The sequence below is a fragment of the Leuresthes tenuis genome, unplaced genomic scaffold (genome assembly GCF_036924035.1).
Source record: "Leuresthes tenuis unplaced genomic scaffold, fLeuTen1.0.hap1 SCAF_15, whole genome shotgun sequence".
Lineage (NCBI taxonomy): Eukaryota > Metazoa > Chordata > Actinopteri > Atheriniformes > Atherinopsidae > Leuresthes > Leuresthes tenuis.
The window spans coordinates 15227357-15254298 of NW_027325369.1; the positions used below are offsets into that span (position 1 = coordinate 15227357).

Here is a 26942-nt window from a genome sequence, read left to right on the forward strand (position 1 = left end):
TTAGCCTTTGAAGGGGAGACAGTGCAGACATTTATTTTGCAGTTCCACTTTGTAATTTAAGAGTCCATGCTACAAAACATTCACAGTTTTCCTGTGAATGTTCCTGTGAAAATCAAAAAATTGACCAAAGCTGGGCACTAAATAAATAAATACATGGAAACATGTATTTTACTTGATTAGATTAGATCGTTTGTATAGAAAACAACCTTTTTATCACTCTAAAATCTGTTGCCTCCTCAGTCTAAACGCCCACATGTGCCTGAAAGCTTCAGGACCAAAAGTTTGAGTGGCCTGAGTTGAGTTTCTCTTTTGCTCTCTGGCTGTAGATTTTGCAGAGTCAAAGTATTCGATATCTGGACAAACATCACCACAAAGGCACTGACGTAATAGTTTTAAGAGAAAACATGGATGCTTTCCCCTGCAAGCTCCACCTCTTTCCCTCTCTCCACAGCTGTACGGGAAATCAGTCATCCACCATCCACTGCTGTCGCCATGGCAACACAGAGGGGGAAATCCATTCTTTGGCCCTGCTCCCTCCCCCCCCCCTTTTCTTTCTTTTGTGTTGCTTCCTGTGGTGCTTTGGTTTTACATGGTGACAGGAGCTGACCATGATGATGCTCCTACTGTTACAGTCTCTCAGTTGCATCCTCTCTGACACTTCCATGTAACTTATCTACCCATCTGTGAGCGTATGTGTGTGTGTGTGTGTGTGTGTGATCACTGGAGCTGATTGTTTGAGAGTATTAGGTGACAGTACGTCTCCAGCAGCAGTGGTGACCTCTCTGTAAATCCCATGGGGCATTGGGATAGCGCAGCTGCCTGGAGGAGGCAGATGGTCGCAAATCAGAGATTGAAATCCAGGCCCCTCCCCCGCTCGCACGATAACCCCTCCCCACGTGCACACTTCCACACAGACACTGCACATACAGGACAGTACAAACATCTGCCTCCTGCTCAAACAAAATGACGCTGCCGATGAGTGGAAAAACCTGATGGCTCTGGTCAGCATTTTGGGCAGAATGTTTACAACCTTTTGAAAAACTGGTCCATCTACGTCCAAGACGGAACGCCCAAATTCCTGAAAAACTTGAGGAATTTTTCTTTGCTGATTCAAAACATCACCTTAAGCAGAAGAAGAGACTCTTTTGGTGACACCAACTCTGAAGTCAACACATCTGCTTGTGCACTCTGAAAGATGGATTAACGGCACTTAATAAACCAGCCTATTAAGATAAACAGCTGCAATGACACTAAAAGATTCAGAGATGATCCTCAGAGCCGATAATAAAACATAGTAATCAGATTACAAATAAACAAATCCCTGGATTTATCGCTTCCCCAGGGATGGAGGGAGGGGTCTTTCTGTTGCTATCCCTGATGGTGCTCAACAAGCCCAAAGCGCAGCCCAGATTAATGCTTCCCAACCAGGAGTACTTAAAGCACATGAACTGTTTCGGTGTAAATGGAGAGCTCCAACTAATGGCTGAAGTAGTTAGCCATAAGTAGGCAATTACTGCAACATGCTCAAGAGCACGAGCTGAAAGGGAAGCAGGGCTATGTCAGCCAGAAAAAGGTTGGGAGCCACTGGCTTAGTGGGCCCAGGAAGGGCTATCCCGGATCACTGTGGTATCCTGGTGACAAGCTTATTGCGTTCACAGGAACCATGACTCATTAATTCTCCGTCCTCCTCCTCTCCATCTTTCTCTTCATGTGATCCGCTACTGTACGTTTCCCAGAAAATAACTGCATGATTGGAGTTAAGGAAAATGTGACTCACAGAAAACGTGACGCTCAGACGGTAGGGGACGACGACGAAGAAGGGCGACTGGGTTCACCTGCAGGCGAACAACATAACATGCATCAGAGCAGATGCACAGTAGATTCACACAGCACGCATGTGGACGTATGAGCTCAGAGTCACCAAGTGAGTGGGTTGTGGCTGACATTTTGCAGCAACATGCAGCTAAAGGGAATACCGTTTGTTTCGGAGATATTTATTCATGAATTAAATATTTTAAAAAGACGAGGGATCGCCTAAGTTCTTGCACATGAATGTTGACGATGATCATGTATCAAAGGGCATAGGAACATTTTTATTCAAACCCAAAACAGTGCCACCAATATTCAATAAGCTTCATCCTCCGGGAAGCATAAACTTATGGTACTCGAATACCCAGCAGTGATATTGACGTCTATGTCATTGGATCATTATCACTCGTGCATTGATGTAAAACTCATGAAGAACTTGCTGGTTGTTTTTAGCTTTTTAAGCAAAAAGCCAGAGTAAAACCTTCGCCACATGTCAATGTGAGGTGGAAGTCAAAAGTCTGAAATACTGTATGATCTAATCTTGAATTTGATAAGAAAAATGAGAGATGAGCTAAAAAAGTTTGGACGGCGCCATGTTTACCACCCCCTCTTCTTTTAACAAAAGTCTATAAACATCTGGGAACTGAGGAGACCAGTTGCTGGACATTTGGGAGAGGAATGTTGTCCCATTCCAATCTGATATAGTATCCTAGCTGCCTTTGTTGTATTTTGCATGTCTGGACTGTAGGCTAGTCAGTACAGCAGACTACAGACTCTTCAACTACGAAGCTTGCTGTTGTAACAGATACACTATGTAGTTTAGCATTGTCTTGGTGAAATATGCAAGGCCTTCCCCAAAAAAAGCCAAGATATAATCAAGATGGGGCTCTAATAGCGGTAGCATTGATGGTGTCTATTCAGATGTGCAAGCAGCCAGTTCCATAGGCACAAATGCATCCCTATACAATCTGAGATACAGACCTTTGAACAGAGCGCTGATAACAAGCTGGGTGGACCGTCCTCTCTTTAGTCTGGAGGATGCCATGTCCATGATTTCCAGAAAGGAAGGTCAAACGAATGAATCTGCCCACAGAACAGCTGTCCACTTTGTCGTATCTTAAATGATCTTGAGTCCAGAGAAGATGGCGGTGTTTTTGGATCTTGTTCTAATATGGCTTCTTCTTTGCATGACAGAGCTTTAACCTGCATTTGTGGATGACACGGTGAACTGTGTTCACAGACAATGATTTCTGAAAGTCTTCCTGAGCGCATGCAGTGATTTCTATGATAGAATCAAGGTCACCATGTTTTTGGGCATCCAATATTGATTTTTGCACACATAATGTCTCCAGATTCTCAGAATTCATTTTAGGATATTATGTACCGTAGATAATGAAATATTTAATGTCTTTGCAATTTTACATTAAGGAACATTATCCTGAAATTGCTCCAGATGCAGTTTTTGCAGATTTATAGGGAATAACGGAATTATACGAAATGACATCACTGACCTGTTTCCAATTAACCTACATAGCTGCAACTTGTTCATCTAGTTGTTTGCTTATGCTTTCAGCTGCTCATTGCCCCTGTCCCAACCTTTTTGGGATGCATTGCTGCCATCAATTTAAAGATGAGCAAACATTTTTCAAGAAAAGTCAGATGTTTCATTTTGAACATTAGATCCGTTTTACATGTTCTATTATAAAGAAAAAATACTGGTTAGACCTGCATATCATTGCATTTGCTTTGAATTCCATTTTCCACAGCATCACAACTTTTTTTGGCATTGGGATTGTAGCTGTCCCTCCAGATTTCACTTAAATCTATTGAGACAAGTTTCAAATTTCCTGCTGGTGACCACACATAAACATGTGGGACCAAAAACAATCTTCTTGTTTAAAGTAGCAGCCAGTCTAACATACACACAAGCGGCATGTATACACTGTACATTTAATTTTGTTGATCTCACCCTAATTGAGTGCATCCTGGAACACCCAGATGTACAGCTTGCTGTTTGTATGTTTTGTTCCAGTTTCTCTCTTCTTCTTTTTTGCTTTTTTTTTTTTTGGTTTGATCTTGATGGCTTCACTATGATATACTAGTCGACTGAAGATTAAAAGCTTCCGCTGAGGCCGGGGCACATGTTTGTGTGCAATACAGGATGTTTTTGTAGAAGTTTTTTTTTTTTTTAATTTATGTCACCCAAACAGAAAGAAATACGAGTCAAGAATTAAACATGTGCAAGAATGAAATCCAGTTAGCCCTGACTGTCAGCTTTCCTGGTATGCATTTGTTTACAGTAGCTGTTTAGATAGACAGAGAGACCTTGTCCTAATAGCAGAAAAGAAAAGACACAAAGACAGAGGGAGGGAGAGAGGAAGAGGAGGGGAGTTTCTTGCAGCCTGAGCAGTTGGCTGAAGGGTGGAGACTCAGCAGTGAGGAGGGACGTAGGGAGGATCTCATCTGGAGTAGATAGAGAGTGAGGGAGGAAAGGCATACATAGAGAGAAGTGTGTGTGGATGTAATCGGTTGACTGACTGACTCTGTGTCACAGAAAGGGGTAAACGTGTGGATACTACTCCACAGGACTGGATGTGTTAGAGTTCATTGGAGAAGAACCACAAAGGTATGATTCTTGAATTAGTCCTTTTTTTTGCTGATATGATTTCTATGTATGTTTTGAAGGCATCTGGGTCAATTGCATCCAGAAAAGGGTGTGTTCCAGAGGAGGAACACGCTGTCGTTCGTCAGTGCTCCAGGGGTGAGATTGATTCTGCTGGCTGATTTACATCACAGAATCCCCTCCTCCATCTAAAAAATCACTAATATGCTCCTTGCTAGGAGGTGAACCATGGCTTAATATCCCCTCATCCATTACCTCCTTTCATACATATGTATTTGTGAGGGGAGGGAAGAATGGGCTGCCTTCCTCCCTTTTCTTCTTTCTCCCTCCTTCTCCTTCGTTCAGGATTGGGCAGATCTTATAATGTGGAGCCAAAGGAATTAAGGGCATCTGTTTCAGGGAATATTTGCTCAAGCTAAGGGAAAGAAAAAGACATAGAAAGAGACAGATGGAAAGGTGGTTTGTATGGCTGACAGAGGGGGATGAAATAGACAAGAGGAATCAGAGAACTAGAGAGGGATCACACAAGCTTCCTGTGAGATTTTCTGGCCATTCCAAACCCTCTCGCCCTCTGTGCCGCGAAGAGAAAGCAGTTGACCACACAAGCTCCATGTAGTGGTTTTATCAGGCAGATGGCCAGGAGAGGAGGAGGATGAGGAGGAGGTGGAGGATGAGGAGGGGGGTTGGTGTTTTCATTCTGCCCATGGACAGATACAGTATGACAACAGCATCAGCAATCACAGGAAAATCAAGAAAACAAATGCAGATGTGCTGTTTGGCCCACTCTTGTCACACAAAGACATCGTCATGTACAACTCATATTAAATCATCCAATCGTGTGTGTGCATCTGTGTTACATATCCAGGGACATTGCAAATGCACACTACAAGTCAGAATTACGCAATAGCTCATGCCCAGGCGGGTCGAGATTGTATATGGAAGATAAACTTCTCCAAGGCCACGGGTTGCTCCGATGTTGAGACTTGAGGAGTCTCTCACTAAGTATCCAGCGAAAAACAAGAAAAATCTAAAACCTTGAGAACAGTTAGGAACCGGGTGGGAACAGAGGAGGGATGGAAGACGTTAAGAAAAAAACAGCCATTCTTCATGAACTAAAATTTTTTTAAAAAAAATCCTCCTTTTAAAGCTAAATGAGCCCTCTAAAACCCTGTTTATTTCTGTGTAAATTTCACTACATGAAACTGAAACCCACAGTTTCCCTAAGATGGATCTTTCGCGGGATGCGTAACAAGTGAAGGGAAGGATGTTGTTGCACTGCTTTGACATTTGCACTTGCTGTACTTGTTTGCTCTAACGGTGTTGATTTTGAAGCTTTTTTGACTGTCCTGTAGTCTGTCGGGGTAAAAGCATCCAGAAACATTCGTGAACTTGTCAGAGAAACCCCAGTGAGTGCATAAGTATTCCGGGTGGAATATACCAACCACCTAACACTTCATTCTGAAGGAGAGCAGGTTTTATGAATGAAGAGGTGTAAAGAGTATGAAAAAATTAAGGCCTAAAGTAACACTGTTTGTGCAATTAAAATACTGCAGTTAAGAGAAGACAGAAGTCAGAATGAGATGAGATAAGATATGCCGGCTATTTGTGCCGGCTGCACATATACCTCTTAAACCTCTGATAATGTCCCATAAAATAGGGAAAACTTAAAGTCTCAGACCAAATCAATGTGAAATTCTATTGATTTAATTTTGTGTATGTATGTTTTTATAATTTGTGTTTGATCCAGTATCAGCAGTACTGAACGGACTTATTGGCAACTCGATACAAAATCTAAAACATATATAGATCATTAAAATTCACTAACTCAATGGCTGGTTCCCATGGTAACATGAGCCTGCAGCTTGTCTTCCTACTGCAGAGATCTTTGGTGGCATCAACAGACAACTCAACTATTCATGTACAACGTATTGTCTAAGTTTTTATTCCACACTGAGTTGGGATTATAAGGGTTGATTTTTAGTTCAGGTTGACATCTATTTCCTAAAGTAAATGCTGAAAGTATGTCTTGGTATTATGGTTAAATTTGGTGGTGAAAATGGCAACATTTGATCATCGTCTAAATGAACTTGAGGCATTTTAAGATCACTGCAAAATAATTGATTTCTGTCAGTAATTTAGTCTTACTTACTTTAGTCTTACTAGTCTTACTAATTCAATGTCAGTGAAACTCTTTCAAAGTAGTTATGATGTCAGGCATCAGTATAGATTCAGTACTTCTGCATGTCAACATTTAAATGTTGTCTCAGTCCAATTTTGCTGTGTGGGATATCATCAGGAGAAGAACCAGTGAAAGGACGGCCTCGTTTTACAGTTGATTTATTACAAAACATAAACTGTTATCAAGGAGTTTATGAGCTCAGCCCAAGTTACCATGGTGATCCAGCAGAATAAAAGAGAGCCACCACTGTGACACAGAAGAATCTGACTTTAGGCTCAACATACCTTGGGAAGTCTCTGAGTCTTTCTGAAGATTCAAAGTCCTTGTTTTTGTGATGTTTTCAAATTTCCAGCAGTTTTTCCTCTCAATTCTGAAAAAAGATTTTGTCTCACATTCTTAATCAAGCAATTCCCAGGTCAAAAATTTCATGAGTTAAGTCTGACTTGAGTTGAAGTCTTGAGTCCTAACTTGGCCGCATTTGAAGCCGACAGGACCAAGTTGTGCCGAAAACATCGGTTTTGCTTTTAAAGTTTATGTCATAATCCCACTACAATCATTAATAATCTCAGAAAGCTCTTTTCCTGAAATTTGTATTTATGGAAGCCTTTGCCACATAAAAACCTGTCATGGTCTTAAAATGGCTTGGGATATGACTCCATATTATGAGGGATCTGTGAACATGCTAAAATGGCACCACTTACATTCCTGCCCACCAAAAGATGATGCCTGTCCTCTCTCCACTGTTTCACAATGAGCATTTCTAATACTGGGCTAATTCAGCCATACATGTTTTAACCATGCGCAATTCTCAAGAAGAGTTTTTTTTGTTTGCACAAGCCTCTCCTGTTATCAGTTCCTCACATGCAAATTAACTATAAAGCCTCATGGTAAAGCAGACTTATCACTTGCTTTTAGAGTCAACGCGACGCACAGTTAGGATTTTTGGAGGTGTGCGTCAGGCTACGGCGTAGCGGTCCACGTCGACGTGACGCAGAAGCATAAACTAGGCTTTAGTCCTTCATTCTGTGAAATTTCAAGAATTCTTTTGCACACCCTTTGCATTCTAAAAACATGCATAATCCTTATCTTATGTCGGAGATTGTGCAGATAGAAGATGCTCGCACAATGTTACTGTAAAGTTGTTGGCATGGTAATGCTCATCAATGGACAGCTAAATATAAATTGCCATTATAAATTGTTGATACCCTTTGTCAGTTTTTCAACCATTGTGACTAGGGCCCAATTGAAGGTTGGAACATATCTCATTTGCTGGGATCGCTCTATTATGTGTTTTTGAGATGAAAGCACCAAGTCTTTCCTCACCCAAAAGAAATGTGACTTGGAAAGATTCATCCAACAAAGAAAGCATCCTTTGAATTTGAGAAGCACCTACATTTAGGTTTTACGTACAAAGATTTTGTGACTTAGGTGCAAGCTTTGAATTCTGACTCAAATCCTTCAAGTCTTTGAGACAAGTCAATGTCAAGTCACAGTGGCAAAATGATTCTCAAGTCCAAGTCTCCCAGCAAATTGCATCTAAAATAACCTTATCAGTAAGCCTTATTTGAACCCAAGTTTTGTGAATTAGATTGGCCTTTGATTTTCATCCCTGAGGGTGAGTATTAGTTAACATTTGGGCTTTAAGTAACAAATCATTTGTCAGCTGTAAGTCTGTTAGCTGTGTAAATACTAACCAATAAGAATTTCCAAGCAATCTTTTTTGTGCTTTTTGTGACAGGCACACACATACTGATTATCTTACAGCTAAACATGCAGGAAAAGTGAGTCATTGGTTTGAAAAGGTCCAAGCAGCACATTCTCAACCTAAACAAGCCCGGATGTTTGTAATATTGTTCACAGCCCAGGAGACCAGCCGTGTTATTCACTGCATGCTGACTGATTCCAGAGGAAAAGTATGTTTATGCCTCCTCACGCAAGCAAATGTAAAAATCCTGCAGCTTCCTAACAGCTGAAGCACTGAGCAGAGAGCTTCACGAACACAAAAGCTAGTAAAACTATCATTTATGACACATGGGACAGGAAGTTTATCTTTTAAACTTGGGGATCATTATTGCTGGTTTCCTTCCTAAGTGGCCAGGGTCATTTAAGCAGTCCAACTACTCATAGCCAAAAATCACAAATTATTTGGCTGGAAGCTGGTGTTAATATTTCTGTTTTTGTCACACAAAAGCCCCTTTTCTTCTGTAGCTGTTCTTGTGACAACCAGTGTCATACATTGTTTCTACCCCACTAACTGCACTGCTGTTATGCAACACCCTTACCAAAGGTTTTAAAAGCTTAAAACATTTAATGAAAAGCAAACCACTTGGTCACTGCTTTAAGCCAACAAAGAACCAACACAACAGGCTTCGATCATTTGATTTGATAAACATAATGGACCACATTTGCGCTCCCTGGAGCAATAACCCTCCACCCTGCTGCCTCCTCGACTCCCACTGGATGCATAATTTCCTGGGCCACTGCCTTCTCTCCTCCCCCCTTCTGGGACCTAGATTAACCCACACTACACACATGTGCATGTGCACACATGTACACACACAGTCTCTAACATGGCAGGATGAGCAGAGCTTTTTGGGGGTGGCACAGATGTCCAAGCTAATCGAAGGATCGTGGGTGGTAGTGGTGGTCTGCCCAACAGGTAGTGACACATTAAATGATATGCTGAATAATTAAGAAACTTTTTTTAATTAGATAAAAAGCAGTGGAAATTAGCTTGAAATTAAGACTCAGTTATCATGTTAGGGATATTTTATCTGGTTTTGACCTAAGCTGTCTCAACATTCTTCACCCACATACCAAAAAGCTGCTTTCCAAATAGATTTTCAACTACAATATGCAAAATTTATGATTTACAAGACACCTGCATTGATCTCATGCACACTTACCACCTGTATATTTTAAATATAGTCTGCAAAATAAGCCAGAAGATGTAACCATTCTTAAAATCGCCCAGCAAACCATGATTGGTTAACTCGTTCCCTTGTTAAGTCTGAAACAACACCCATTTCATACTACAATGCTTTAGGAGGTGGACTGGACATCCATTTCAAAGGTGTATAAATCAGTTCACCACTTCCCTAGTCCACGTGTTGAGGTGTCCATGGGCAAGATATTCGTCAGCTTTCCATTGCTGTTTTTTCCATCTATCCATCCATCCATTTTCAATACCCACTTAATCCGTCAGGGTCGCTGGGGGGCTGGAGCGAGATCGAGATCATCGGGCGAGAGGCGGGGTACACCCTGCACAGGTCGCCAGTCTATCACAGGGGCACACAGAGACAAACGAGACAAACAACCACACACATGCTCACACTATGTCTATAAGATGTGGTGAATAAATAATTAAAAAAAAATACTCGTGCAAAAAGTTAATATGCTTCCCTGATGTTGTTTTAACCTATTCGAATAAGTTCTTGATGCCTATTAGGGGTCAGGAAAACACTTTTGTGACTCGTTTTTGACCTGGTAAAGATTAAAATAGCATGACTCACTTGCTGTTTACGATCTGAGGTAGCTCACAGTAAACTCATTTGACAGACTGATGTCTTCCAAGATATGACATAATCACCCAGACATTCTCAGAGATTAAAGTAATTCCTGAAAATAGCTCTCCTAATTCTCCTTTTGTGGATGTCCACTGCGTTTGTCATGTATTCTTCTTCAAGGTTTGTTTCCAAATTTGGACAACTACTTCTTCCAGTTAATTAAGGCCACTTGCAATGTAGCCTATACCACCAATTCTATTCTATTCAGTTCAAGTCAGTTTTATCTATCTAGTGCAAATGGTATCTGAAGGCACTATGCAACCTAGCATATTTGTTTTAAACCAGTTCAAACAATCACATTTCTTTTGTAGCAGCTTTTTAAAAAGATCTCGTCAGACTTGCTTCTGTAATGAATGGAAATATGGGTTCTGAGTGTGTGTATGATTTAGAAAAGATGTGTAGGCTAAAAACCTTGTATTATGAAGTGCTTTCAGAGATCGATTAGAATATAAATGCAGTCATTCACAATTACAGATGAGGCTGAGAGTTTTATGATAAAACACTTTAAAATTAGGCTAAATGAGAAATAAAAAAGAATACAACCCTAGTTGTAGCTAGCTAACACCTCCAGCTGTAGATTTAGTCACTTTGACTTTATACTCATTGCCATGTTTGTAAAGTTACATTTAATTGAGGCCCTGGCTATCTAAAGTCTACAGCATGTTACCAGGAATGAATATGCTCCAAACTGTAGGCCAGGGACAATATTTTGATTCCATTAATAGTGAGCAAAAGATTCTGAACATTAACCAGATATGATAACCATCAGTTATCATTTTATGATAATTTAGCTTCTTTACACTTATCTGCATTTAAACCATACAGGCCTCAAATAAAAGCAAGACTTCACCCATATGCCCGCTATACATAATTGTTAACCGAAGCAATTTCACAGAGTCGTTTAGGGTGTGCCAGTGAGGGCGATTATGAAAAGGTAGCAATGAAGGTTTTTGGGAAGTTTGCGGAATCTGAATAAATCGGCTCCACTTTTGCTTAATTTATATGATTAGAGTCTTCTAATGATCTGATGTGCACTCAGATAAGCTAATCTGTCTTCTTCGATTTGAATGCTGAACAGGGCTCCTGCACTGGAGTAAAATCGGATATCAGCTGGCAGCACTGCAAGTTCAAACATATTTGCGGTCACTTTTGCAGGCATAGTCAGAAAAATAAAGACAATGACTCGTCAGATTCACGGCTTTAAACCTATTATGTTGTCTAGGTGTGAGGACCTGTTACTCAATAAGACACACAGATTGCTGTTCACAGTAGTTTATGGTATGGTTTGATCATGTGACTGTGTAAAAAATGCAGGAAAAACTAATTGGTATGTCTGTCATGTTTGAGATTAGAGCAGCCCCCCTAAGACCGTAGGCAGGATACATGTACAGGACTGAGTGCAAACTCACTGTCACACTCAGCACCGTCCCCACAGACAATGGCCGCGTTTCCCAGATTCGCCAAGAAGCTCGACACGCGGCCAATAGCTGTCTGACAGCTCAGCTCTCTCTGTGTCCCACCACTTTCTCTCTGTCCTTGTGTGCATATGTTGCCTTTCTCTTGTTCAAGGACAGGAAGCAGTGCTATATTACATTCAATAGTCAATATCGTCTTTATTGTGCTCAGTAATAACCCTGGACGTCCGTTTCATGTTACCTCTCCTCGTTGAGGTCACTTTACAAAACACTTTTGAAGAGGGTTTTACCGTCACATCTTTTTTTAAAACTTACTGTCATTCAGTGTACCCTTGCATTATCAGTATGCATCTTTGTAGATCTGTCAAAAGATGAGTGATCACCTCGCTGCCTCTTGTTTCACAGCGACATTGCAGTACAGCTTATTTCCCTACGACTCACAGAGGACAGTACAGTCACTCGGTCACACTGTGAGCCTTCAGATGACTGACCTTTTTGCAAACAAGTGAGTGTTTTTCTACACTCATGCCCCGCTGTTTTTGCCTCTTAAATAATGAATGATAACCTTACCTTCCTGAAAATCCACAGTAAGGTTCTTGATTATTTTGTGCGTGTGTTTGCGTGTGTGTGTGTGTGCATCTGTTTTGCAGTCAAACCCAAAATATAAATAACTCATTCGGCTCAGAAAAGAACTATGTCAGCTTTTACAGTAACAAAAATTGAGTCATAAACTGTGTTGCATGTAAGCCTTATTCAAACAGTTAGTCCACCTAAATAACAAGAAAGAATCAAGCCACTAATAATATTGAACCATGTAGATTTTCTTAGTGAACCATCTACACTTAAATCTCCTCCAATAACACAGTTGAGACGCATGCTATTATCAGCTATTGTCTCTGATTTATGTGCAATCCACTTACCTCTAACATCAGAGTTGGGAAGGCCGTCATACCTAAAATGGTTGCGTTCCAGTAACAAAAGTTGGAAACTGAGTGGGGTTTATCTAACGATCAGGTAAGGTATTAGCCACTGTTAGCAATACCATAAAAATGGCACGTCTCATTCAGCTGGACTAGTTCTGTTTACATGGACAAATGTTTATCCAGTCTGGAGAATCAATTCCAAGTAAAAACTAAAATGTAAATGTTGACATGAACGCTAAATATAGAGGTAAAGAAATAATCCAACAAGTTGTATGCTTACAGGCTGCAAAGTATTTAAACAGAGTGAAACTCTTTTGACAGGTGAAAAGACATTGACAACATACTCTTCTCTCAGTCTTTAAACAAGCGAAGAGTGAAAGCAGACCATTATTCTGTTCATTCATCCAGGAGCAGACCAAGAGCTTGAAGATGAATTTTAGAGGGGGGACTTAATGAGAAATATCTGTTTATTTATTGAGAAATATTTATCGGAACTGTCACCTCACTCTCACATGTTTTGAGAGTGCACAGAAAAAAACATATTTGTTCCAGTCAGAGAAAAATTGAGTATAATCAAATTAAATGTATGCATGGTGAGATTCTCCTGTTAATCATATTACCAGAAGATTTGCACCACCAGTCTTGATTCTAAATTCCTTCAGATTACACGGCAACCAATCAGTCACATCTGATTTAAATCTTTCCATGTTTTTTTTTTAGTTTTTCTGATTATTATTAATCTAATTAAAGGTGGCCCATGCAATTGTAGGCACTTTGTTTGTCTGTCTCCGCTTACAAACAATCTTAAACCAAATTCATTTCAGACTTTTCCATTTTAGAAGTTATCATGAACTCCCCGTATAGTGTCATAATGTTGAGTATATGTATCCAAAACGTCTTCCTTTAAGCCAGTTTCATCAAAAGGTTGCCTCCTCAAGTTATCGTTATGATCCTCTCTGATCCTTTCAGTCACACAGAACTTTAATGAGGAGGGTGAACCATGATTTGCTACAACAGTGTTCTGTTGTTGCATAATTCAAAAACATTGGGTGCTCCCAGAGTGCAACACCCTGATTTTGCATTACAGAGACGTCTCTTTACCATATTTTTTCAGTATGCAGGGAGCTGCTCTACAACACTGTCCTTCTGCATCCTGAACTGACCCCAACCAACAGGAAACACTTACAATATCAATCTACAGAGCACATTCATTAACAAGAAACATTGAGTTCATTATGAGGCCGGAGGAACGCCTGCTTCTCTGCTTCCTTATCTCATTAACTCCTCATTTTTACTTCATTACTCTATCATTTACATTCATTCCTTCTACTTGTTACTACTTCATCAAACTTTAAAAACAATTGGTTTAGGTTAAGAGCTAAACTTAGCTGTGTGGTATTACAAAAACACAGACAGTTTTTTTGCAATACTAGGACGACATGTCATCGAATAATTAAGTCAGTTAAGCCGAGCAGTACCCTGTATGTTGAAGAATCTTGAATACCCTGCACCTTAAAAAAAAGGATGCAGACAGTGTCAGTATTCGATGGCTATAAAGTGAAAACATGTTGATCAACAGTGTATTACTACAACTTTTACCACGTTTTATGCACTGAGCAGCTATCTTGGATTTTGTAGTCGGGGTTGATGAAGTTCCTCCAACTTCAGAGTCAGAATTACAACATTTTACAATATTAAGGCAAACTAATGCTGCACTTCAATATAGGAACAATACTTCTGTGAAAGGGTTATTTCAGGAAGCAAAACTGGACGACAGCTTGTCTTCTCTCTTCTTGAGCCTGGTCTGAAGAACAAAGAGCCATTGTTTAATTGACTACTAAAAATGTCTAGTAAGTAAATTTGCCACTGTTATCCTTGCAACTGCATTGTAATCTGTGTAAGACTGCCAGGTGTCACAACAATAAGTAAGGTGGCAGAGCTCAGTGAATGGTCAGTTGTTTGCATACACACACAAGGCTTAAGAGGCCCTCAGAACATGGTCGTTTCCTGCCTCTTGGCGTCCCTGCAGACTCTTGCAGGTTAATCACTGGTTCTCCAGGGTCCAGATGGCTGAGCCAGAGACACATTTTTAATTACCACGCTCTGATTTCACACCCTGGGCATTACAGAGGACAGAACACTCCTTGTCTGGCTGCTGTAATTTCTCTCTTTGGATGGTGTTAAAAAATTTTTTTTAAAAGATGTGTATTAAAGAAAGAAGAGAGGGAAGGGTGAAACCGAGCAGAGAATCAGCTTGCGTGGGGATTATGCGACAGATCGTCACCCTCGACAGGCCAGGAATTATTTTTTCTTCAGCAGGATGTTTCCTGCAGCACTTAATAACCCTTTAAGTCAGCAACACCCTGATTCAAGCAGCAGCTATAATCACATGTGCGGAGGGCATCGTGATGAACACAGACCCCCTGAAAACCCGCAGGAAGAGGTTCAAATACAGCTCCAAATGGCAGGGGAAGGATGGCAGAGGGGGTCAGATTGATTCAGCAGTGTTAGCAGCAGGGCACAGCATGACGGGGGTGTTGCAGTCCCATCACCGAACACCTGTCTGCCACAGAGGGAGGGTCGGGAAGCAGAAGGCTGGTACGCAGGAGAGAAATGGATCACCACTCTTGACCTATGATGCATCTCTCCTTCTTTTTTCCTCTGTACAATTCAGCTCAAGATGATTTACTTCCATAAAAGTAGGGAACAACATTGCTAAAGCGTGGGCTTAAAGAATTGCTTGCACCCTCTTCCTTTAACACTCCCTGTCTCTCATCCCCTTATATTACTTTGCAATATGAATATGATGACACAAGCAGCTTGCAAAGAAATCAAATGATGAAACTTCTTTCATTTCTTTCCTTCATTTTTTTTTTAGACATTTGGCTATCGAACCTTTTTTGCAGGATACAGAAGTGGAGGAAAAACAGAAAGTAAATCTGTTAGAGGAGGGTACAGCAACTTTTGTAACAGTTTTCCATTTTCTTTAGTAATATGAAGAAAACTCCAGAGATTTTAGGATTACTCCTACAAAATATTTAGAATTTAAAGTGGCTATGACTAATGCTAACAGTAGATCATGTGAATTATGCGTGTTGAAAGAGTCATGACTGGTATGAAGGGTTTGTGGTCTGCAACTCTTCTGTTTAACCAAGTACTTACAACCTGCCTTACATTTTATGAGCTGCACCTGCTGAACGATTTGCTATTTGTCTTATTACTTGTCACACAGGTCTGCACTAAAAATTAAGATGAATGTTGGGCATTAACTAACTATGTAACTAGTAACTATGTCAATTTTTGTAAGGACATTGAGCCCTAACCATGACCATAATATTTCTAACCCAAACTTTGTCCTTTTAACTCCCGACACTTACCATTTGGGGGTAAGAGCCCGGTAGAAAAATAAGAAAGCAAGAGTGGAAGTAGAAAAATTACCGTGGAAAATGTTGAGCAGAATGAGTCTCAAACTAGCAATGTGTTGCACAAAGTTCAGTTAATTAGCACCTTCCACCATGCCTTCTTTCCTCTGTATAAGCATTGGAGGCCAAACTAATAAGATGTGGAAAGTGGATATCATCACCGTGGCACACGTATGAAAATGTAGCACGGTGACATGCTAACAGATCTATACTAAGTTTCACCTGTGTGGGAAAATAGAGTAAGGAAAACATAGCTATTGTGCACAATTTTATACTTATAATGAACTGCAACATATAAAGATGTTGAACAACATTGCTATTTAACAATGGGTCGATGTGATAAAATCGCATGACAACCTAAATGTGTCTCAAAAGTCAGTCGATTGTACTATTGCAAAAAGCTAGAGAAAAAAGCTTTTACAGTAGGAAAAAATATTTCCAGACTGGTACAAGAGACAGTTTTTAGTTATTCTAGCTAATTTGCCAGCGCATGATAACTGTGCGGAGATGACTGTTTATATACACACGTGGACAAAATTGTTGGTACCCCTCAGTTAAAGAAGGAAAAACCCACAATTCTCACTGAAAGCACTTGAAACCTACAAAAGTAACAATAAATAAGAATTCATTGAAAATTAAATAATCAAAATCAGCCATTACTTTTGAAATGTTGATTAACATAATTATTAAAAAAAAAATAATAATGAAATAGGGCTGGACAAAAATGATGGTACCTCTATAAAAGATTGAAAACTATTTGACCAGAGTGACATGATTAACTCAGGTGTGTCCTTTAATTGACATCACAGGTGTTTCCAAACTCATAATCAGTCAGTCTGCCTATTTAAAGGGAGACAAGTAGTCACTTTGCTGTTTGGTGAAAAGGTGTGTACCACACTGAACATGGACAACAGAAAGCGGAGGAGAGAATTGTCCCAGGACATCCGAAAAAAAATTATAGACAAACACCTTAAAGGTGCAGGCTATAAGACCATCTCTAAACAGCTTGAAGTTCCTGTGACAACAGTGGCTCATATTATTCAGAAGTTCAAGACCCACGGGACAGTAGCCAACCTCCCTGGACGTGGCCGCAAGAGGAAAATTGATGACAGATTGAAGAGACAGATCGTTCGAATTGTATCCAAAGAGCCCAGGACAACCTCCAAAGAAATTAAAGGTGAACTCCAAGGCCAAGATACATCAGTGTCAGATCGCACCATTCGTCGTTGTTTGAGCCAAAGTGGACTTCATGGGAGACGACCAAGGAGGACACCACTGCTGAAAAAAAATCATAAAAAAGCGAGACTGGAAATTGCAAAAATGCATGTTGACAAGCCACAAAGCTTCTGGGAGAATGTCCTTTGGACAGATGAGACCAAACTGGAGCTTTTTGGTAAGGCACATCAACTCTATGTTCATAGACTCAAAAACCAAGCATACGAAGAAAAGAACACTGTCCCTACGGTGAAACATGGAGGCTCAGCAATGTTTTGGGGCTGCTTTGCTGCATCTGGCACAGGGTGTCTTGAATGTGTGCAAGGTAAAATGAAATCTGACGACTATCAAGGCATTCTGGAGAGAAATGTGCTGCCTAGTGTCAGAAAGCTTGGTCTCAGTCGCAGGTCATGGGTCTTCCAACAGGACAACGATCCAAAACACCCAAGAATGGCTGAGAGAAAAGCGTTGGACTATTCTAAAGTGGCCTTCCATGATCTGAATTCTGAATCCCATTGAACATCTGTGGAAGGAGCTGAAACATGCCATTTGGAGAAGACCCCCATCAAACCTGAGACAACTGGAGCAGTTTGCTCATGAGGAGTGGGCCAAAATACCTGTTGACAGCTGCAGAACGCTCATTGACAAATACAGAAATCGTTTAATTGCAGTGATTGCCTCAAAAGGTTGTGCAACAAAATATTAAGTTATGGGTACCATCATTTTTGTCCATCCCTATTTCATTAGTTTGGTTTTTTAAATAATTATGTTAATCAACATTTCAAAAGTAATGGCTGATTTTGATTATTTAATTTTCAATTAATTTTTATTTATTGTTACTTTTGTAGGGTTCAAGTGCTTTCAGTGAGAATTGTGGGTTTTTCCTTCTTTAACTGAGGGGTACCAACAATTTTGTCCACGTGTGTAGATCACCCATTTCAACTGGATTAGGGCTACACTTGCACTTCCCTTTTGCTTCCAAAGACGATAATGTCCAAATAATAAACTTGAAGCCTCAAAATGTCAGCCAACTTACCTATGGATGATACCACAGTTACTCCACACTACTCTTTTATGAATATCCAATGACATGTGTATGAGGTGAAAAAAGAAAATTAATAACCCATCACTATATCAGCTTAAAGTGTTGTAAATGTTCAACTTTCAGATGGACTGATGACAGATTACCTCAAAATCTATCAGAAGAACTTTGACAAGTAAAAACAATATAGAGTTACTGTTTAAAATGACCACCTATTTTCTTAAACTAATGGGAACATACATCTAAAACAAAGTGATCAAAGAGGCCAGTCAATCAGTCCATTAATTAATTTCCAACAACATTGCTAACAGAGCCTCTCCAATGTTGTCAAGATTGTCCCCTCCGCCCTCAAACCAAACAACAGACAGTTGCACAATTTTCTTAAGAAACCAGATGCAAATGTGAGTCATTGAGTGATGAGCCAAATGCCTGACAAAACTTGTGCTCTAAACAAATAAAACTTGATACGGTCACAAGCTACACGTCATGTGAGTGTCTGTCACTGATATGTGAAGCCATTTCTAAGGAGGAAAGGTAATGTCACTAACCGGCTATGTGAATCATGCTATGTTTTGCTGGAGTTTTTTTTTCAGTTAAAAATGAAAAGAACTTGAAATATAGGACTTACTTGCACCTCAAGACCACTTTTAACAACATGGGGAAACGTGTTAGCAAAGTAATGTATGGATAGGTATTAGTAATGTAATATAAAGTATAATTTAAGGATTTCAAATTTTAAACCTTTTTTTTTTAAAGACAAAAACATACATACCACTGCACACTGTCAGTCGATGCACTGATAAAATCATTATACAGCTTGCATAACACAGTGTAAGCTCGAAGATAAATGACACCAGTATATCAGGATGGTGACAGTGCACTACACTAAGATCTCCCTCTCTAAGCATTTTCAGAGCTGCTCAAATACTTTGGCCCAGGGGCTGTTGGTGAGGTTTTGTTAATGGATGCCTCACTGTAACGTTACTTTATTGTTGTGTGCTGCCATGATTTACGATGGGTGGAATTCCCTTCCTCCGCAGATCTGCTCATGCAGGGTAATTGGCCCATTTATCAGAAGCTGCATAGGGCTGAGATGTAGAATCACAGATGCAGAAAAATTAATCGGTTGAGAACAGAAGAGGAAGAAGAAGAAGGAGGCTGATCTGATAAAGAGAAAGGCGGGGTCAACACTGACGGAAGAGCAACTTTAATGACATTATGTCAGGTTTTGGTTGTTTCGATGAGAGGTTAGATGAGAGGTATCTAAGTAGATTAACACCACCCTCAGGCCTGAATTAATGGAAATACTGGAAACAGAAGAAAAATATGTCTGATTCTGTGTTAAGTGTTTAAAATGGAAACTACAAACTTCCTTAGCATACTAACTAAACTAAGCTAAACACTTGCTTCCTTTAGCTTTATAGTACATAAATATGAAAGTGGCTTGTCCAACGTGTTCCATTTATAAGCAGAGCTGAATAAAGTCAATTTTGTTCTATTACAAATTATTTAAATGAACCCCTTCTAACACTGCAACCTTGTCTTTGCCCCCTGTCTTTAAGCTCAGCTCGGCTAACGGGTTGCTAGCTGTAGCCTTGTATATGACAATGAAATGACAATAGGCCCTAGAAAATCATAAAATTAAAATTGTCCCCTCACTCGTGTTTCACGATCGCCTCCCTCTGTAGTTTGTTATGGTGTTTCTCCATCAGTGTTTCTCCTGGTGTAGAGCTGTGACATTCTGACACACAGTGATCAGGGGACAGAGGCTACACACAAACGCCTCACTGCAATTTATCTGGAATGCGGGAATGAAAGCAGTCAGAGCTCTGATTTGCACTCTCTTCAATCTATCTTTATCTCTTTCTCCTTGTTTACAGAGAGTGTGACGGACACAAACTGCTGACTGTACTAAGGGCTGACACCAGGCCAGAGTGTGGAGGAGCAAGCAGACAAGGTAAGCCGAGGCAAGAGGGAGAAGCATGCAAAAAGCAGCCCCTTTCTCGATATTAAGCCACGTGTGGTCAATAATGGCATAAATGTCATTCTGCAACTGCACACTTTACTGACACAGCAAAGGTCCATGTCCCTCTGAATGCATTATTTATTTATGCCGGTTAGACTTTCATAGTCACCAGCATGTTGACACCACATACAACATTTTACTACAGTGAATATATTTGAGCAGCTGACAGAGAGACAAGAAAGAAAGGAGGTCTTACATGAGCAGCTGTAAAACTTTATCCTGAAAGAGAAGTTAAAAAAAAAAAAACTTCTGAAACTGAAAGGACAGGGTACAATATACTCAGTCTGCTTGAAACCCTTTTTTGTTACTTTAAGGTCTCAGCCATTTCAGCATGGACATCTGCTACATGTCACCATCTCCTCACCCTACTCTCTGTAGATATGAAAATGTCAGGGTATGTCAGGCATTTTCACTGACTCCAGTGACAATAAGCAGGTAAATGACTTTAAATTCAATGACAGGGTTTGATAAATTACAGGTTACCTTAATTTTTTTTCTTTATTTTTTCAAATATTAGAGGTATAAACTGGGAGAAGTCAGGCACATAGTTTCCTAGTCCAAGTGTGCGAACCAGTCCTCATGAGTCGGTCGTGCTGAAGTTTCATATGCATGGGCTTGTAATCAGTCAAGAGAACTTTGTAAAGCTGCAGATAACAGCAATTCTCTGCAAAGTCTCTCATCTTGTGTTTTCTTCTGATTGGGGATTGATCCAGGGGGATGGGTATTCGGCATGCTCAGTCCACATTATTATGAAGAATGAGAAAGAAATGTGACAACGGCCTTGCACATGAGCACATGCAGAAACCTTGACTTTCCTTTAAAAAAACACAATAAAACCTCATGCTGGTGCAATGGATTTTCTAATCTATACTATGTTCACAGTTAAAAAATAAAGCAACAATAAGGGTGTAAACCCTAAAACCACCACGTTATCAGTCTAATGACTGGTTCATTGGGCCGCAAAATGAGTTCTGAGTTTCAGTCTTGTAAATTTACCACTTTATCTCAGATGATATCCCGGTGTATTTACAGAATCACCTTTGTAACAGACTCAGACAGACTTTGGTCAATAAATAGACTACCGGACCGGGGTTGTGTACTGGGACATGGAGGGTAGTCATGTTAAATATTGGCCTAGTCAAGTTCGATCTAACTGATGTGTTCCTTGTGAAAATGCTAACATCCAGCTAACTTGAACCAGTGAGTCTGGTCTCAAGTACATCATGACATGGAGTTTGTCCATGAGACAAGTTTTCAATGTTGGAATCTCTCCTTTATATGTCTTTTCAGTGACAGCTTTGCTTTTGCTTTGCTATTAAAAAGGTCACCTCTCTGTGTCATGTCTTCATAAATTAGGCTATTGTACCAGGGTATTTTGTGTAAAAACGGAAGACCTACTTTTCCAGAGACATCCCAGAAACCTTAAAGAGTGACATATATCCCTATCAATAGTCTGAAGATACCCTGGCCTGTTTTGACGTCTCCCCTGAGTGTTGAAACAATATTATGGCCTTGATACAAAAGGACATCAAAAGACAAATTTTTTAGCAAAGTCAAAGTCTTGTCCTATTTCATTTTGGTGGAGGACGAAGGCGAGGTTTGCATTCAGACCTGATATAGTTGTACATAATTCTTGCGTTCATTTCACAACCAAAAAATAATACAAACAAATAAACTGGACTGCTTTGTCCTCAAATGTTAGGAATTCCTGAACTGGATAAGATATTTACAGGGCAAGGTTCTCATTACTTCTGAAAATGTGCATTTTCCCATTTCACCTGTCTGAAACCCAGACAAGCTAATTCCAACATTAATGACACCAAAAACACTATCATTTATGAATAACTTTATATGTTGAGACTCTATGTCCCTACAAGGTGGTGTTGTCCTCGTAGTGAGAACTACCAGGTCCCTCAGCTGCAGTAACTGTTTATGTTACAGTATTAATTCATTCAGTCTGCTGCAGGTTTGAGCTTATAAATACTCTTCAAACTGTCACTTGGTTTGCACTGATGTCTTTCCGAGATGTCCCAGCACCAGTCAGAGGAAACGTCTCGGTCCTAAGAAAGTGTAAATATTGTACATTCTGACACGCATTTTTGTTCCCTTGTTTTAAGTGCTGCGTAGACCAGATCTCACTGTCGTCATCCTCAAACTGAGTTAGGAAGTGCAACAGTTCCGAAAAGTTTCATCAGTTGATATTTTAAGCATTTTTCACAGCGATTTGATGTCTAATCAGGAGACAATTCACGGGAGGGACAAACTCCACACTGAACAGCTCCACCTGAGATTGGCGCCAGTGCTAACCACTGCAACAACATGCTGCCTCCAATTCAACATGGACTCTTCTAATCACTGTGTACAAATATGTGTAACCTGCGACCCAGTGCTGAGCTTTAAATTACTGTTTCAGCTACCTTGCCAGATGAGCAGATGTGCCACCATGGAGCATTGATATTCATGCTTTGCCTCACACTGAGATCAGCACCGACCCCAGACTGAGTCACACCACAGTGCACACAGAAGGATGACGGAGGGGGTTGCTGGGACGATTGATCTAACATCAAGGAGGATGCTGTTTTCAAGAGCTTGATCCGTTTAGTCGAAGAGGTTATTTAGGACAGGGGATCAACCGACAGCACTTAACTCTGTATAGACAAGTGATGAATAAATAGAAATAAAAGGGGTTTAGACACCTAATGCACACAGATGCTTTCATACACAGTACAAGGCCTCAGTGATTTATTATAATGATCTTAACTCAGGTAAAGGACCTGTGGGATTTTTGGATTAAAAGTTTCTCCAACAAAACAGTATTTATTAGCTTCTACAAAAAGCTTCAGTTAAGGTTTTGAATAATTCAGATAAGTAATTATGTGAGAAATATGTACATAGAATTTTTTAATACATAATTAACATTTGATACTGTTGCCTATTAAAAATATACTGAAAAAAGTGACACATAAGATGTTGTAATCTTTATCAACTATATTATGAAGAATGAGTCTTCATGAATGAAGTAAGAGCATTTATGAATTTCTAAAATTAGTATCAGGACTTTCGGATTATATATTTCATCAAACCAAAGATAATAAGCGCAATGTGGACTGTCAGATATAACTTTTTCTAAATCTCTTATATCAACAGTCTGGTTCACCACGTTCTCTTTGCTTGAAGTGAGAAGTGTTATCATTCATTCATTATTTTCTATACACACTTTATCCTAATTGAGGTCCTGAGGTGGACCTTTCTAAGACAGACAATGCTCTGACATGACACTACATCATTTTCAGTGGAAAGTAACAGCTTTTCTTTCTGAAACCAGTAATGCCCTTCATCCATTTATCAGTTTTAAAGACAGTGCCGGACAGAACACCTCCCCCTCACTCTCCTCCCACCTTCTCCGCCTCCTCTTCACTGTCAGGGGCTGCCTAGCAACTGACACCATAAATAATATGCCTGTGTCTGTGTGTGTGAGTGTGTGTGTGTTCACAGGCATGTGATAATAAACAGGCTATCTGTTACTAGCACTCCTCTTTGCGTGCCTGTTGTGCTCATCTGTGAACTAAAATGTCTGGGATGTTTGTATGTCCTTCTCCTCCACATAGGCTGAGCAGACGACAAAACCTGACTGAGAGCGGCCATGGCGAGCAATAACACGGCCGGCATCGCACAGGCCAGGAAGCTGGTGGAACAGCTGAAGATGGAGGCCAACATTGACCGGATAAAGGTGTGCTGGCATGTTTCGGTTCCCGTTTTGACTCAAGTTTTATCATTTATTATTATTATTTTGAATTACTGTAATAATGTTGCTCCACGTGCAAAAACGTTTTGTCACATCATGTAGCTACCCTGAAGAAGGCCATGAGAGGATATTTTCACTTTTGCATCAGACAGTCACATGGACTGGGCCATTATGTGATCCAGGTTGCGGCTGTTACAGCCTGGACCAGATTTCAACGGATCTTGTTGCAACACAGACCGTCTGCTGATGAAAAAATTTAATGACAAAGTAAACAACCGTTTGATTCAGAAGTGCTCTTCCTGGTACTGCTGTCAAATTTCTCAGGTTTGAGCTGTTTTAGATGGTGAAACATTTGCTTTTCTGGAGGCCCCATTCTGAAGAGGTTTAAGATTAGCTTGCCCGTCACGAAACCTTCTGATTCTCCAAACTGAGGGTGTTTAGACTGTTGTCTACTGCAGGTAAAGCTTTGACTATTCATAAGTGCTACACCCAACTCCACTTAACAAGGGGAAAAAAAAGGATCTATTTAAAGCTCTTTTTGATAGGGAGGCAACTCTTGTAGTTACAAAAAGATTGCCTCAGTAAACATTTTTCGGATAAGTTTACAGTCTCAGTTAAGAGTTTCAAGTGTTCTTCAACGCAACACAATGTTTGTTTTATGGTTACATTTTGGGAAAATAGATAAAGTTGGGTACACCTGAAATGAGCGTATTTTCTTGGTATTTTGCTATGTTCATTCTTAGTAGACAGTAGATTTTCTCCCAATTTTACTAATTAATATGCACATTACAAATACTGATTGATATAATTTCACATATTGATTAATATAGCTTCTCTTGGTAATGTTACATTACTGTGGTAGCTTAAATTCTTCTGTAATTAAGTTTAGCAGTATACATTTTTGTGAAGGTGTCCTTAAAAGAGAACAAACTAACTCCACCATGTGTGTTTTAATCTGAGCTCCTTTGTTTTAAATCATTCAGCCAGCTGATTGTGCATTTTAGTGTCTGCTGTTTAGTCCAGACCAAGTGGACTTGCAGATTCTTGTATAAATCTTGCTATTTGGCAATAAACTGATGACAAAGAGAGGAATAACACTAGAGCTGTCATTGCTCTGGTTTAATTGACACAGAAAACTCTTCAAGCTCTTTTTAAGGATCCAACAGTTTATTAGCCATAGTAGACATTCCACGCAACAAGAGGAGTTGTTTGTTGTACACATGCAACATAGAAATAAACTGGACACTCCTTTGGTGTTTCGTATGTATTTCATGTGTAAATTTATACTTAACAGCCTCAAGGCTTTCCTTGTTAAGTGATTGTGCTTTTTCTTTGTTGACGAGCCAAACACAATAAACAAAGCAGCTCCTCTTCTGCTGTCAGGAGGTCATCGTCACGTGCATATGTGCCCACATGTGCATTGTCCCAGTTGTACATGAATTGCACTGTACATTAAAGGCAGTATATAGAGACAAATAATGGTAAACTGCTAAACTAATTTCAGCTGCCAGCTTTTTTAGTCTTTAGTCTCAGCTAACAACTTTTTGCTGCACATGTCAGGGGTCTCTGCAGAAATGTGTTAGAAAAGAGAGACTTGTTGATTCTGTTGAATAATATTGTTAGTAAATTGACTTTTAAACTCCTTTCAAGCTTGCTAATTAATATGTTATATATTGTTTAATCTGTAAAAAGCAAGCTGAAAAAAGAATCATCCAGAAATGTACAGAACATTATTTAAGTTTCTTTCTGGTTCCAGTTCTTATGTTAAGCTAAGCAGTTGAGTCTTGCGTTAAGCTAAACTAAGCCAAGCTAGTTAGCTTAGTTTTTTTGTTGAGCTAACCCAAAACAGTTTGTTTAGTTTAATGTTAAGCTAACCCAAGAAGGTCAGCTTAGCCAAAAATAAAACCAGTATGACATCATGTACTGATATGTGTCTCACTGCAGGTGTCTAAGGCAGCGGCAGACTTAATGTCATACTGCGAAGCTCATGCCAAAGAAGACCCCCTGTTGTCGCCGGTGCCAGCGTCAGAGAACCCATTCAGGGAGAAGAAGTTCTTCTGTGCCATTCTGTAAACTCAGCATGGCCCTTCAGCAGTCTGCTCTGTGTGGGACTTTGAACATGGACGTACAAAATACGTAGAAATCTAGTAAGAGGGCATGGCGTTTATTGCCCACTTTCTCGATCGGCACTAAAAGAGTGCAAAAAATTAAAAACGCAGAGTTAACATATAACCATTAAAGTGGTTGTGATTGATATTTAAGGAATGTGCGGCATGTTGAAGGGATCTGTGCTTTTAGATAATACAATAGGGAGAGTATGATGATAACCACCCCGAGAGGTGATGGACAACAAGTCAGCCTCCCAAGTCTTTAGGTTGTGATGTGTACAAAGTATTAAGAATAATAAAATAATAAGAATTAAAAAAAAAAAATTAGATAAAATTAAAAAGAAAAAAAAAAGACTAAATGAGAGTAAAAATATTTTGTGGATCTTTTGGGACTTCCAGATGTTCTGTTTAATGGTTTGTGGGTGGCTGGAGCTCTGCAGGACAGCAAACAAAACTACGCCGGTCACTAGACGCCACCTGATGATTGGAATGTTTTTGAAGTTGTTTTTTTTTCGTGTTTACTCCAACTTTACCAAGATATCTTTCTCTAAATGTATGTAAGTAATAACTGAAGTCTCTTTCTTTTCATTTTTTTTTACACCAACAGGTTAATGAAAACTTTTTTAATGGGATGTTTAAAACATTCGACTCTGTGATTCTCTTTACATCTTTCTGAAAATCACTCTCTATGTAAACAACATCTATCTGTCAAATGTGATGCAGTTTGTCTCCTTCGGACATAAACCCTCTTTCTACTATTTGTACAAAACAACTAGCAAGTAAACTGTGCTGTGCTGTGACTTCTGAATGTGTGTGTTTGTTTCATTCATTACTGCATGAAATAGACAGTCTTCTCTGTTTCCTCTCTT

General features: G+C 39.8%; 1 protein-coding gene across 1 annotated transcript; it reads left to right on the forward strand.

Annotated features, from left to right (window-relative positions):
• The first annotated feature begins 4232 nt into the window (after positions 1-4232).
• Positions 4233-26881, forward strand: LOC140270860 (guanine nucleotide-binding protein G(I)/G(S)/G(O) subunit gamma-2). The gene is made up of 4 exons (XM_072366099.1): positions 4233-4435; positions 20075-20151; positions 23829-23950; positions 25910-26881. Exons 3-4 carry the CDS (start codon positions 23864-23866, stop codon positions 26036-26038), a joined length of 216 nt encoding a protein of 71 aa, XP_072222200.1. The 5' UTR covers positions 4233-4435; positions 20075-20151; positions 23829-23863; the 3' UTR covers positions 26039-26881.
• The last annotated feature ends 61 nt before the right edge of the window (positions 26882-26942 follow it).